Source organism: Sminthopsis crassicaudata, chromosome 4 (assembly GCF_048593235.1).
Source record: "Sminthopsis crassicaudata isolate SCR6 chromosome 4, ASM4859323v1, whole genome shotgun sequence".
NCBI classification, from domain to species: domain Eukaryota; kingdom Metazoa; phylum Chordata; class Mammalia; order Dasyuromorphia; family Dasyuridae; genus Sminthopsis; species Sminthopsis crassicaudata.
Window position 1 is genome coordinate 297519299 of NC_133620.1, and position 15952 is coordinate 297535250.

Genomic DNA, 15952 nt, shown 5'->3' on the forward strand with positions numbered 1-15952 from the left:
CAGCATGACATTTAAATCCTTTAACACTTTGGTTCCTGGCCACTTTTGCAGACTTATTTCATGGTACTCTAGCTCTTTAATTATTCTTCAAACTTGATATGCCATTTCCAGCTCTACTATCTCTCTTAGAAATAAGCTCTTTGAAAGCAGGGACTTTCACTTTTCCAAATGCTCCTCACACTTTAGGATTATAAAACAATATAACACAGTATCACTAATGCAATAGGAAAATGGATCCAGCGATTAATAATCTTGTCAAAGGATTACAGATGTTATACATGTATAATAATTCTGACTTGAGGATAACTGTTTCACACTTTCCTGGGCTCAATTTCCAACTTAATTAGGGCACCAGAGCAGATGATTTCTTCCACCTTGACACTTCTGTGCTATGTTCATCACCCACCTCAGAGAGTGAGGAGCAAATGATTAAATGTATAATGTATGTTTTGTATTCCTGAGGCACTATGTAAATATGAGCTAAAGGGAGACCTGAAAATATTCTTTGTTTTGAATTGATGCTAAATGAAATGAGTCGACCCAAGAGAACATTGCACACAACAACAAAATTATGTGATTATCAACTCTAATGGATTTGGCTCTTTTCAACAATGAGATTACTCAGGGCAATTTCAATAGACTTGTGATGGAGAGGCAACTGCATCCAGAGAAAGGACTATGGAGACTCAATGTGGAGCATAATATTTTCATCTTTTTTGTTTTTTGCTTCCTTTTTTTTTTTCTCATTTTCCCCTCTTTTGATCTAACTCTTCTTGTGCAACAAGATAAATGTGGAAATATGTTTAGAAGAATTGTATATGTTTATCTTACATGGGATTACCTGCAATCTAGGGGAAGGAGAGAGGGGAAAGAGAAGGGAGAAAAATTTTGAACATAAGGCTTTGCAAGAGTAAAATATTGAAAGCTATCTTTGCATATGTTTTGAAAAATAAAAAGCTATTATTATTTTTAAAAATCCTGTTTCTAGGTTACACAGTAGAATCACCTTAACTCCTGCTGAGCTGCAGTAGTATCCAAAGTATCCTCAAGTTCTGTTTTCAGGGCTTCCAGCTCTTCACTCAAGTCTCTTTTCTGCTTCTCTGCTTTGTTTCGGGAGACCTTTTCTGACTCTAGATCCTCCTGGAGCTCAGCAATCTGAGCTTGTAGTTCTCGTACAACTTTCAGTGCATTGTTTTTATGAAGTGTTTCATCATCGCCTCTGTTAAAAATCCAGATATAAGATGAAATCAGATTCCACACATGTATCTATACATTTATATGAAGTGTTTTCTTAAACAATACCAATCACTGGAGACCTCCTAAGAGTACCCAGTTGCCCCTTCATTCTTTCTTTGGGTGGTGAGCCCTGAAGGCAGGGAACTAGGTATCTAAACAATGTCAATGTCAGTAATTTATATCATATGCTGGGGGATATTATTCAGTCAATTGTCTGCCACCAATATATAACTATCCACAATATGTAAATTTTTTTTTTAAATCCCAGATTAATTACCCAATGTCATGTAAAAAAATATAAACTATTCTCTATCGGTATTGAATGCAATGTATTCAGACAATAGAATATGCACTTTTTGTCAACATAAAACAACACAACATAGATGCATGTTATTTGAATATATTATAGATCACTTGGACAGAAAGAGAAAATTAGGAGTTTGGGAAATTTGTAAGAAACTTGGTTCACAGGAAAAGATACAGTAGTGATAGGGGCCTTTAGTTATTCAATCAACTACAGGGTTAATCACTTCTTGACTTGCTTCATTAATAATTTCATCATTCAAAAGGTGAGGAACCAACAAGAGGAAATTCTATTCTTTCATTCAATGAACTTGCAGATTTTCAGGACTTTCTATCAACCAATCCCTAAGTTAATAGAAAATTTAACATATAAGAGCCAATATCAAAGATTAATTTCTAGGAATTTAACATGGACAAACTGTTTGCTTTTTGTTGTTTTGTTTTGTTTTTTAAATATAGGAAATGTATACCATATATTTATGTTTGACATCAACAATGGGTTAGCTCAAAATAAAGTTGGGGTAGAGTTAAGATAAAAAATAGTAATCAAGTTATACAAATGAGGTGCAGAGAAAAAAGACACAGAGGCATGGGGGGAAAGGGGGAGTGAAGGCTTGTAGTCCTGAAAACCTACTCACATTGGAAATGGGTTAAATAGGCAACATTACATCTATATATCATGAAGGGTACAGCACCTTCCAAAATCTATAAAGAAATAAGGAGGAAATATGGGGTTGGTGGGGGGAGGTTAAACCAGTAATAGCAAGGCAAGTTAAGAAGTAGAATTAAAGCAAAAAGCAAGCATGGGGAAAAAAGAATTAGTGGTTACAAAGAGTTTGTATGGCTTTATCAAGAGCAAGTTTGTGTGTGTGTGTGTGTGTGTGTGTGTGTGTGTGTGTGTGTGTGTGTGTGTGTATGTTTGAACTGCTTGTTGATCAGGGGAATGCTACAGACATAATTTATTTATGTTTTAATAAATAATTAGATTTCATTGTAGAAAAGATGACATTATAACTTAGCTAGATTCCAAAAAGGGTAAATGGCTGGGTTTGAAGAGTAGTTATTAATGGTTCTGTCTCATTTTGACAGGTATTCTCCAGTGCGTTGTACTAGGGATCTGTGCTTGACCCTATACAAGTTAATATTTTTATCATTTACTTGGAATAAAGTAAATGGCATGTGTATCAAAACTGCAAATGACACAAAGATGGAAAGGATAGTTATCTGGATCCAGGTAAAGCTTTATGTGATGGAAGACTGGGCTGAGTCTAATCAGATGTAACTCAATAGCCTAAAAAGATAAAATTTAAGGTTACAATATGGAAAATTTCTTGACTGCCTCATTACACATGACTCATATTGAGCTTGTAGTCCACTAAAACACCTAGAATTTATTCAGATGAATTGCTATCTAACTATGAACTGTACTCCCAATTTTTTATTTATGAGGCCAATTTTTTTGAACCTGTGTAAGGATTTTTATTTATCCCTACATAATTTCATAATTTCACAATATTCATACCAATGTTTTATGACCCTTAAAATCTTTTTGGATTCTGATTCTATTACCTAGTGTGCTACTTCTAGTTCTTGATGTCATCTGTAAATTTGAAAAGATGTCTTTATCTGCTATTAAACAGCAAAAACCAAAACAAAACAAAACACAGTTTTCTGTGTAAGATTATTTCTTGTAGAGAATTTTCTGTAACCAAAAAAGTCATACTACTTTAGGTCATGTGACCAAATATTGGTATAACTTATTCCAAAAGAAATTTTGGTTGTAAATTTAATCATTATGTTGAAATGAATATAGATTATGTCTGCATTCTAAAAACAGAACATCTTATAAATGGGGATGAAATTAAGAAAAATAAATTGTATCCCTCCACTACCTAAGTTTTTAAAAAAATTGAAATGAACAGAAATACTAGCAATTGTCTTATGGTAAAGCCAGTCATTTTGGTGTTATATTAACTTTGGCATATGTAGCTGACATTTGCAAACATTTCTCCATAATTCTTCTCCAACTTCTTTAGAAATAAAATCCATATGAACATGATTAAATACAATGTTCTTATTAATCTCAGACCTGGCTAGAGCACCCTGTAGCTCTTCCTCTTTCTTGGTCAACTGGATTTTTAGTTCTTCAATCTGGGCCTGTAGCTCAGCTATTTGGTCCTGCAAATCTGTAGTTTCACCATCAAGTTTTCTTTTAGCTTTTTCCAGCTCTTGACGAGTTTTCTCTTCCTTCTTTAAGCGTTCTAAGACAAGAACATAGGAGAATTTTTCAATGCACTGAACACATTAAGACAACCAAGTTGGAATTTTTTCAAGAATAAGCAGTTTTTTATTTTATTATTCAAAAACATGCCATGGTCTCTGCTACATTTTGTAATATGTCTGAATGTTTGAAACCCATTACAATTTAAAATGAGGTATGAGTTTGACAGGAATTGTGTGAAGGAGGAATACTAAGGTATTAATACAGATTGCATATTCAGAGAAGCTAGACATAGTGCTGGAGGATGTTTTTGGACCTGAAGCAAGGAGAATAAGAACTGGGATTCTTTTTCTCCAATTATAGGGTTTTATAAAATAAAGTTGGTATCAGACTTCTATCAGAGAGGTAAAGCACTTTCCTCAATTCTGTATCTCTTTGAATTCTAGCTGTATTGACTTTTTTTTTGCCCCTTTAAAAAAGTTTTACATAACTAAAAATTTCAATTTTATTTTTTATTGTAAGTACTTCTTCAGTTTCTAGTTGTGAGGGATGTGGTTTTTATGGTGTGACCTATTTTGATCAGATTACTTATCAATTTAAAATTTCTCGTGGCATTATTTGGCATATGTTGCTGGCCTAACCCATTTTCTACAAAACTGTTTTTGAGTCTGCCTAACAGTTTTGTAGACTTAAACATGTCTTTCTCAAGTAGTTTGTGTATTTGGGTTTATCAAACACTACAATACTGTTTGGTTTTGCTTTTAGGTTATTGTAACTATTCTATTAATCAGTTCTATTTTTAAAAACCAGATGTTATATATTGTATTTAACATATACTTTAACATATTTAACATGTATGGGACTACCTGCCATCTAGAGGAGAGGGTGGAGGGAAGGAGGAGAAAAGTTGGAACAGAAGTTTTTGCATGGGTCAATGTTGAAAAATTACCCATGCATATAAACATATAAAAAGTTATAATAAAAAAAACAAACAAACAAATAAATAAAAAAGACTGAGGGGAAAAAATATGTTAGTGATTTGTAGCAATACACAATTTGACATCTCGTGTCCTTCTGAATCTAAAGGGTACCAAATAACAAATCTGTAAGATTAGAATGATCTGAGAAACTATGCAAGATCATCAATAATCAATAAATGCAAATTAAAAACACTGAGACATGACTTCATATCTATCAAATTAGAAAAGATGAAAAAAGTAGGGTGTTTGTGAAGAAAGGTATCATAATCCACAGTTGATATAGCTAACTGGTTAGACCATTCTGGAAGACAATTTCAAATTATACCAAAACAAAAAACAAACCACAAAATCACTCAACTCATTTTTAACCAAAGTTTCCACTACTGGGTCTATAATCCAGGGAAGTACAAAACATTCACAGCAACATTATAAAGTAGAAGAATGTGGCTCAAATCCCGTGCCCAGACACAAACTAGTCATGTGCCCCTCACATTTCACTTAAACCCTCTATGGCTATATGTAGAGCAGGTGCCTACTTGCTACAGTAGAGGGAGTTTCCTATATCAATGAATTTTTAATTTTTAAGACCAGTCTAAATAGGATTATACACATAATAACTAAAAACTAGAAACAAATTATGTGCCCCAGAGATTGGGGAATGGGTAAATAAATTGTGGTATGTGAAGGTAAAGAAATAACATTGTGCAGTAAAGAATAAGGAATATAAAGATTTCAGAGAAAGGAAAACCTGCATAAAATCACATACAATGAAGAAATTCCTTTCTTCAAGTAAATCAAATATAAAAATACTACACAAATGACCACAATGGGAGTAAAGACAACATGGAAAGATGACAAAGATCAAAACAAATGGTGTTATGAAATGATTAGCTAAAGAACACTACTTTTTGTTAACTAATGATAACCATAAAAGTGGGAAGCTGGAAATACTATTATCAACAATCTCTCCATTAAGAGTTTACTTAATTTGGGGGGAAATAGAGAGGTCTGACTATCAAGTAGAATGTACCCAATGCTCTATTTTTGGCACTGAGCTCTAATTTATTACCTAAATTAATTCATTAAGGCTATTAGATAGTGCAGTGGATAGGGTCCGAAGCACCAGTAAAGAGGGATATAAGTGATAAGGTCTACAACAATCACCTAAGGCATCAAGAGGAAAAAGCCTCGATAAAAACCTAGCAGACAAACATAGAAACTAAGAGAGAAGATCCTAAAATTGAGAAGAAAAACTATTAATTACACAAAGAACATGAAGTATGACTAGCAAATATTATGAGATTAAAGAGAGCAAAGCCATAAGATCTGTTAAAAGTCAAACTATTATGGATACCTGTGTATTGTGGATTTTAACTCAACTTCCTGATTCTAGGTGAAGACATTGCTCTACTAGTTGCCTCTATTCATTGGATTCTTGCTTTAGATTCTTATTTGCTACTTCTTGAGGATTTAAGACTGGGGCATTAACAAGCTTTAAAATAACTCCACTTTAGGGCACTCCCCACTAAGTACGTTTCAACCTGATTTTTCTCTTTCTCTTTCTTTTCTTTTCTTTTTTTTAAACATATACCTGCTTTTATCTTTACAAAAAAAAATTATAATCAACACTAGACTTAGAACAAAACAACATTCAAAAAACTTTTATTCAAAAATTGTTTTTTTAACCAGTTTCAAAAATGACCCACTAAGAATCAAAGTTTTTGGGTTTTGTAATGGAATTGTAAACTAAATAGTTCAGGGAAAATTCCTTCTAAAAACACAGAACAGCTGATGTTCTAGAACTTATGGTCTTAGAAAAACTATGTGAGCATTCTCTACAAAATTAGATAGTATAAAAATGAGTGAGCTTCTGCTACATAAACTTAAAAACAGTGCTTAAACTTTTTATACTCACAACACATTTTCAATTAAGAAATTTTTACATGACTCCAGTTACATAAATCAAACATTTACTGAAAATAAATGATAAAGAAATTTATTTTAACACAAAACTTTGGTATATGCATAATTTCATCATTTATTAAAGGCGAGAACAAATTTGCATTTGATTCATACATAAAAAGTTAAATCTTGGTGGAATATATCTTGATATCTTTTACAAGTGCAAATTTTTCATGACTTGCAACTTAAGTAATCCCATATGGAATTGTGACCCAGTTTAGGAAGCTTTGCACTAAATACTTATGGTTATAAAATACTCACCTTCTAAATCTGTGATCATCACCTCTTGCTTATTCCTGAGTTTGGCCAAGTTTTTGGATTTCTCTTCTTCTTCAGCCAGTTGAGAAGAACATTCAGCAATGCGATCTTCCATCAGTTTCTTTTCCTATTAGGGAATAATTAATTGATTGATTAACATAACATTAACATAAACTCAAAATGTCAAATAAAACTTTTAAAAGTGGTACCAAGCACTGGCATTAATGATATATCATAAAATAGGGTTAAAATGAGGTAATTGAAGCTAAAAATTTATATAATGCATTTTCACATTGAAATGATTAAAACAAGTAAAACTGAAATAGTTTATGAATTTAGTTGGAATTGCCAATTTCTACAATTCGAAAAGTCTATAAAAGTAGGCAAGACAAAAAAAAATTCAATTCAATATATTCCAAAAATGTATTGAGCACACACTATGTGGAAAGTACTTTGCTAGGGGTCTTGAGATAGATACAAAGACAAAAATGAAACCACAATCTCTGAAAGAATAATATATGAAATAATACAAAATAAAACTCGGGGAGTTTGCATGGACATGGAAAATATCCTTTTCAAATTCTAAACTTAGTTGACAACACAGGGATACCTTGATAAATTTGGAATTTTGGTCCTCTAAAAGTAGAATTTCCTCCTCCATTTTCTTGATTTTGGCTTCTGCTGTGACTTTTTCCAACTGTAGTTTTTGCCGAGCTCCTTCTTCCTCATCAAGCTGCTCTTCTAAGTCCTTCATAGAAGAATCATACTTAGTATATATTTTGCTTACTTTCTAGTACAATCTTATTATATCTTATAAAATAACACCTCAGAATCACACTAAAAAATAATTAAAGCCTGATTAAAAGCAATATACATAGAAAAATGCGTAAGATTATCTAGGGTATTTTCGATTACCAAGTTAGTACTTTCTTTTTTTTTTCTTCAAAATTGTCTTGAATGTATTAAATCTCCTTAAAGATATTAAATGATATGTCTCAAATTCTGATACTTAGCTAAAGATGATTCAGAAATAAGTACATAATGGAATGCAATCTGTCACCCATATTTAAAGATCATTAGCCTAAAGTCCTTTAATTCATCCCTATCATATTTTAACTCATTTGGAATCGGTAAATTACACTTATAAACCACTGATTGTAAATCATTAATAGTACAAGCAGTTTTCTTCCTTATACAAATGCATTATAGACAATATCAAAATATTTAAAACTCCCTATATGTATGCAGATAGCAATCTTCACAAAGCTTACAGTCAGTTTGTTACCTGAGGCTCAGATAGGCTAAGTGACTAATCCATTGTCACACAGCTAGTAAATTAGAGGTGGAATCTGAACTCAAGTCTTTCTGAATCCAAGTCCAGCTCTCTCTCTATTATTCCATGCTCCTTCACAGAATTTTATAGTAAGTGAAATCCTCACTCTTTTGGGATTCAGCATTAAATTCAGGAAGTAAACAGCTGGTATGACAATAGGATTGAGATTTCAGAACCAAGGCTTAAAATATAGCAATGACTAGTGCCAAACAATATGGCACACACTTAGCAAGGGTTGATAAGAATATAATCCCCATCACAAACATAATTAAAAATTTTGTAAGCATAAAAGGAAGGGAAGGGATGAGAAGAGGTGGGAAGGAAAACATGCCTATATATATTCACTAAGATAGATACTAAAGAAAGTTCCTATAATGAGGGAAGGAAAATAGTAGTGAAGACAATTTCATAGGAGAAAAAAATCCAAAGGAGTCAGCAAAAACTGCAATGATCTGAAATGTAAATATCAAAAGTATAAAGTATTGGTAACAAACATTATGAGAGAATTCATAATGCAAGAAGATAAATCTCATCTCCTGAGTTTCACTAAGACTTGGTAGGATATAACTAATGACTAGAATATCTCTCTAAATGGTTATAAGTTCAAAAGAAATAATGAGGGAACACCATTGTATATAAAGAAGGCATATACATAAGAGAAAATATAGGAATCAAAAGTGGGAAACATGGGAGAGAGCAATGGAAACAAGAACAGAAATTGTGCAAAAATTTAAGTATATTTCAGATTTCTGGAAAGAAAGTATTAATAAGATGAATAAGAATCAATTAATAAGCACTTATTAAGCTATCCACTAGGTACTAGGGATACAAACATAATAAATGAAACAGAAAAATGTGAAAAGACTTACATAATCTAATATACAATGAAGTTAAAAGAATCAGGAAAACAATTTACATAATTACAAAAGGGTAAAAAGAACTGAACAAACCTATTTCTTTCCCTGCATTACAGAACTGAGGATGAACAATGGGTTCAGAAAACCATATGTAACATCAGAGAACCATCTTCTCTAGGTATCTTGCATGTTTCCTAGTTGTTCACATGTTGTCTCCCCTATTAGGATAAAGTTCCTTGAAAAGAAAGACTTTGCTGCCCATGGCATACCACAGTGAAAGGTGCAATAGTGCTTTATAAAAATTTTTTGATGGATTGATGAATGTGCTAATTCTTGCTAGGAGTTCTATTTGGTAACATTTTCAATTTACTAGTTTCCTTTTGTAATCTTATGCATTTTATTTTATCCATTTAAAAACTTCACTCTGAGAAGGAATTCACAGAATTCACCTCACTGCCCATAAAAAAAAAAAAAAAAAAAAAAAAAAAAAAAAAAAAAAAAAAAAAAGATGAGGCGTTTGTAAGCCTGGCATAGGCATAAGATACTTATGATGGTGGACTTCAATTATCTGGCCATTAGACTTGATTTTTTGATGAAAGAAATCATTAACTGCCTAATTTGCCTTACTGAGAACTTTATGTCTCTGAAAGTAAAGGCACCAATGAAAAAACTTCTATAGTGAACCTGGATTCTCAACAAAAAGGCATGAACTGCTAGGGTGGAAATGATGAGGACTGTGGAAATTTTAGAATTTTGTATTGTGCTGGAGCAGAGGAAAAGTCCTTTTGTGTTCTAATCTGACATGTGCTACAGAAATTGTAAGAGCATATTTCAAAGGTTTCAGTTAAGATAGTCTAGGTGCATTCTATTGGGAAAGTTGACCCAAGAAAGTTCTTAAGAACAAAATTCTGATAATACAAAGGAAAAAAAAGGTATCAGATAGATGTGATTTACAGGGAATTTGACAAATGTAGATTTTAAAAAGATAAATACAAGGGGCAGTTAGGTGGCCTAGTAGGCCAGCACACTGGCCCAGCAGTCAGGAGGACTAGAGTTCAAATCCAGCCTCAGTCACTTGACAATAACTGTGTAAACCTGGGTAAGTCACTTAACTCCAATTGCCTTGTCAAAAGAAAACCAAGATACATAGAAGACACAAGGAAGGAAATGGATGATGCAGTATGAATTATATTGAGCTGAGTGTGAAAAAGAAAAATTGATACATAAAAAGGATATTTTTTTAAAGCTTTATTATGTTGTACATGTGATTATAATAAGGACAAAAAGAAAGAAGGGGAAAATGCACAATTTTTATTTTCCTTCTATTTTATCAGAAGAAGAAAAATCTCTAGATCGTAATAGTTAGGGGGGGGGGGAAATAGCTAAATGGAGATGATGTCCAAGATAAAGAGTTATAACAAGAGGGACTCTCCAAGCAAGTCACCATTATTAAGATGAAAGAATCACAGGATATTGAAAGAAACATAGAATGTGATTATTTGAGACATTGTCAGCAATCTTTGAAAGATCTTCAAGAATAGAAAAGATCCTACAAGGAATGGGGAAAGAGGCAAATATTGTTCAAATTTTTAAAAACTAAAAACTATAGACCAGTAAAATTGACTTCAATTTCAGGAAAAATTCTGGAATGAGAGAAATAGTAAATATCTCGAAAAGGAAGTTATCAAAAAGAGGCAACATGATCTTTTTAATAACAGATGGTGTTAGTCTAATCTCAATTTCCTTTTCTGTCAGGGTTATAAAGCTGTAAAATTAGTGAAATTATATTGGTAGTTTTAGTATAATACTGGACATGCTACTCTTTTGGCCAAGAAAAAAATGAGGGCTAAGTGATGGCAGGGTTAAGAGTTGAAATGGTTAAACGACTGCATTGAAAAAGTAATTATTAATGCTTCAATGTCACTTTTGAAGAAGGTCTCTTTTGTTTTACTCTGTGCTATTTAACATTTTTATCAATGAAGATGGAAATCTCATTAAGTTTGCAGATTGTAAAAAACAAAAACAAAACAAAAAATTTTGGAGAGATGCTAACACACTGAATACAGTTAGGATGCGTAATGCTTTCAACAGACAAGAAGGGTAGGCCAAATCTATACAAATTTTATATAAATTTTTACATTTATCAGGAGCAAAAAACTCTTCAAAATTACAGGGGAAATATGGCTAGACAACAGTTTGTCTGAAGAAGATTCAGGGAGCTTAACAATGAATTTAACAAAAATTAAAAGTGTGGTGTGGCAACCAAAAAATGCAAATGCAATCTCAAGTTATATTATGACAAACACACAATATCTACACACACACATATTCTCAGTAAGAAAACAATAAGATGACATATTGATCTAGAACTGAAAGAGATCTCAGAAGACATCTAGTCCAACTTCCTCAGAAATTGGGGACCACAGAAGACTTAAATGACTGGCTCAAGGTCACAGACACAGTGTTAGAGAGATTAAAAATCATGTCCAATAGGACTTTGCTACAAGAACTGGAGATGTTTAACCTAGAGAAGAAAAGACTAAGGAAGGGCATGAAAATTGTTATTTGAAGGACTGTGTTACACTTGTTTTATTTGTTCTAATAGCTAACTCCAGGAACAACAGGTTTCAGAGAGGTAAATTAAGTACTTAATATTACAAAAAATTTCCTACTGATTCAATTATTGCAGAGTAGATGGGTTACTGGGAAAGACTTGATTTTTTCTCCCTTGATATATTCAAGTTGAGGTGATATTGGCCACATGTCAAGTAGATTGTAAAACGCAGAACTAGGTTGAACAAGATAGTTGCTGAAGTCCATTCTAAAAATCTAGGATCCTATGTGAAATGAAATCTGATTCACTGGTAGTAACAGAAAGAATTGATAATTATTTGCTCAAATGCAAATCGTCTTAACAAATATGGAAATACATTAAGAAGGATTGCAACATATATTGGATTGTTTGCTGTCTTGGGAGTGGGAAAGAGGAAAAATCTGGAACATAAAGGTGAATGCTGAAAACTATCTTTGCATATATCTGGAAAAATAAAATACTATTAAAAAAAGATATAAGTAGTTTGTGTGGGGATCATGTTTCTTACAGGATGAACTCCTGGCATTGTGCTAAATACAAAATACATAGTAAAAAAAAAAAAAAAAAAAAAAAAAGTACATACACACTCTCAAATTCAGAAAACATTATACATTAAATGTTTTTTCAAAGCCAAGGAATATTGAAAAGAATATCTACTACTAGAAGGTCCTGATCTTACACAGAATTAAGAAAGAATTAAATTGACTTGTGTATCAGATGGGATCTAAGCAGTTTTAGATAGAAAACGAATGTGCCATAATTATAAAGACTTTAATCACTTTGTAAAGGATATGAAGGAATGCCTTATTTATTTGTATTCAAAAAATTTAATGATTTAAAGCCTCAGAGAAAGTACTTTTTATTTACTAAATTTACTAGTTTTTGGTGAAATCTTTTAAGGACACAATGTGAGAAATGGCTTTTTTGTGAACTGATTTATAGTTGGAGCTACAAAGGCCCTGTGATCACAACTTCTTTGAATCCAACTTTTGAGTCTCAAGAAGTTGTAAAACTCAGATGATCTAGAGAATGGGAGAATGATAAGGGGAAATTACTTGAGTTATTACCTCATAAATAAAAAGTGAGTCATAAGGAGAAGATTTTAATTTAAGCCACTGAAAAATATTTAGTGTGAGGGTGAAGAAATTAGAAAACTGGCAGGAGAGAAGATTCAGCAGTTTCTCAAAGCAGCTTTTTACAAGGCATTTGAAGAAAGAGCAGCAGAAGTCAGTCAGATGACAAACTTTAGCTTCTACTTAATGATTGGAAATATTAAGATTAAAAGCTCACTGGAGATAGCTTTGACTCCAGATGTTGTCTTTCAGCAACACACAGAGGAAGGAATAATCTCAGAAAAAATTTTAATTCATTTATTTCTTTGATACTCCTTTGTTTTGCAAGGAAAATGCAGAAAGGGAAAGGAGGCTTTGTAATAGAAAAAGAGATCCTCAAATCTAATAGACAATACATAATCTTTGTGAAAGATGAGCTGGCTAGATTTATTTACCTTGCTGACCTATGAGGCAATAGCTGAACAATGAGGACATTTAGAAGAGAAGTGATTTTTGTTGTCAAAGCTTGAGGACCAATTATAAATTATCAATTCTAAGTACCTGTGTTTTCTAATTATATGCTCACTTTTCCTCACAGCTGCTGAGTGTGTTGGTGGAAAAGAATGTACTTCAGGTTTAAATGTGGATTTATTATTACTGAATTTGCTTTTTAATATGCAAATTCTTGTTATGTTATTTTTCTTTACTGGTAAATAAATGGCTATGAATTATGATTGAGAGTATCTGGTTAGTATAGATGGAAGAATATTTTAGGCTTAGGAGTTAGTGATGAGCATGGAAGGGACATATTCTTCATAACAGATCCACTTACAGCAACCTAAGAGAATCTAGATGTAGCTTCATGATAATGGTCCTTAAGTCCTAAGTACACTTAATGTCTGACCAGTTGTGACTTGACGAGGTTAATAGAAATTATTCAGCCCAGTGAGTAAGAAGAGTAGCAATTACACCACAAGTGAAAATGTGTGATAGAGGTGTTACAAGTGAGTTGTATACCAGTTTATATCCAAATTGGAAGGGTTACACTACACTACATTTTAGGATTCTCAAGGATATTCTTATGAAAGATAAAACATTGAGGCATTCAGGGTGTGTTGCGAAAAGAGTGCTAGAGACTTGGAGATCAGGAGAGGCCTTGGGTTTTGAAATCCTGTCTTCTGTTAGAACTTACTTAGGTATTTTGACCTTGTGGCAAATCACTTAACTTCTGAGCCGTCAGTTTCCTCATCTCTGTAAAACAGAGATAAAAAATACCTGTAGTACTTACCAGTCATAAGATTGTTGTGCAGAGGATCAAAATGATATATTATTTGGCAAAATGTTCGGCTCTAAACTTAAAGCAACTATATAAAAATCTGCTATTATTTTTAATATTTACCTTTGTACTCTAGTGCTCCACACATAGCAGGTGCTTAATAAATTTTTGTTGAATGAAGATTAAGTTAGATGACTACAATGACTAAAAAAGAGAAAGTCATGTTCATTATACAATTCCTCAAGACCAGCCAGAACAGGTGAACAGGACCTTACTTCTGCTCCATGCTGGTAAGCTGCTCAAGATTCCTCCACCTAGGGGTACCTGGAGAGCCCTGGCAGTAACTGGTACCCAGTCTAAGACCCTACTTCCACCACCCTCTGCCATTAAAGTCACCCTCACCTTACTATTGAGGCCCCCTTTCCCTTTTTCCCTTCCTGGGCAGGCCTCTCAAATCTTGCCAGAGGAAACCCAGACTCCCTTGTTCACTTTGATCTGTAGGACAACTCTTTTATTCCCAAAGGTGGCTGCAGCTCCAGTGAAGCAAATACCCTGGAGCTACTCTCTTAGGATATCTAGGCCTGCAGCTAAATAATCTAATTTATCTGCTCTGTGCCTAAATTCTCCTACATGTGTTTTATTCAACAATTAAGTCATGAGCTTCTAAAAGCAGAGTTTATCTTCTTTTTCTATCATATATTTGTTACTTAACAAAGAACTTAGCACAAAGGGATTACTTGCTTTTCATTTATTATTCATTTATGATTTCATGAGCCATCTTTGCACTGGTAAAATGTTACTTAAGAATGTAAAAATACAGATTAAGCTCTAAACATAACTACACCATGTTACTATGGACTGCTACTGCAAAGAAAGAGAAGAATTAACTTTTGAAGACATGATTAACAACATCACTATCACTGGATTTCTAAGTTTAATTGTAAATAATTTAATTTAACCAATCTCTTCCTACTCAACACACACACACACACACACACACACACACACACACACACACACACACACACACACACACACACACCCTGCTATCTACAACTTCTATTCATTCCACAAAGGCACTTGGAAAACTTCAAGGCCTGATTTACTCTCAGAGGCCTCACTATGGTGTTCTGTTATATGCGGCTAAATAAACAAGCTCAGGTCAAAGAGGGCATATAATCCAAATCAATTCAACAAACATTCATTAAACACTGATTTTGTGGCAGCAAAAGAGATAAAAAATAAAAAAATATAAGAATCCAACCCTCAAGGAGCTTACATTCTGTTGGAAGAAATTTTAGAGAAATTGTGGGGCAAGCCTTATCACCAGAGAACTTGTAAAGAATAGTAAGAATCCTGTAGCATGTGTTGACCCAGGCCTTTATAGTTAAAAAATTCTTTCAGAAATATGATCAGCTTTGAACCACATGCTCCTTCAAAGAAACATTTACAGATACCTGAATGTGCCCTTGCATTTTTTCTTTCATTTTGGAGAACTTGGTTTCGTTCTTCTTCCTCTTCAACCCTAGACTCCAGGTCATGAAGAATTTCTTCTAGCTCCTGTTTTTTTGCAGCTAGACGAGCTCGCATCTCTTCAGCTTCAGCAAAGAGCTCTGTTTCTGCTTGCAACTGCTCTGCAAGAATGTTCTTCTCCTCTAAAAGCTATAAACATAGGAAAATACCTAATAAAATACCATACATCCATACAAAACATTTATCAGAGGATTGTAATAGTTCTGAAACTTTACATCAATGAAACATAGCTAGAATTTACAATTATCAGTATGCATCAAAGGAAATTACATTTCTAGATACATAATAATCATACTTTGCTTAGGTAACAATTATGTTAAGTGGTTGTATACAACAAAACAACAATAA

At 33.0% G+C, this 15952-nt stretch overlaps 1 protein-coding gene across 1 annotated transcript in view; it reads right to left on the bottom strand.

The window, feature by feature from the left end:
- MYH10 (myosin heavy chain 10) overlaps positions 1–15952 on the bottom strand; it is a 185257-nt gene that overhangs the window by 29325 nt on the left and 139980 nt on the right. The window contains 6 exon segments of the mRNA XM_074311912.1: positions 1007–1219; positions 3629–3800; positions 6964–7087; positions 7571–7708; positions 15529–15550; positions 15552–15733. Of these exon segments, the coding sequence (XP_074168013.1) occupies positions 1007–1219; positions 3629–3800; positions 6964–7087; positions 7571–7708; positions 15529–15550; positions 15552–15733 (851 nt within the window).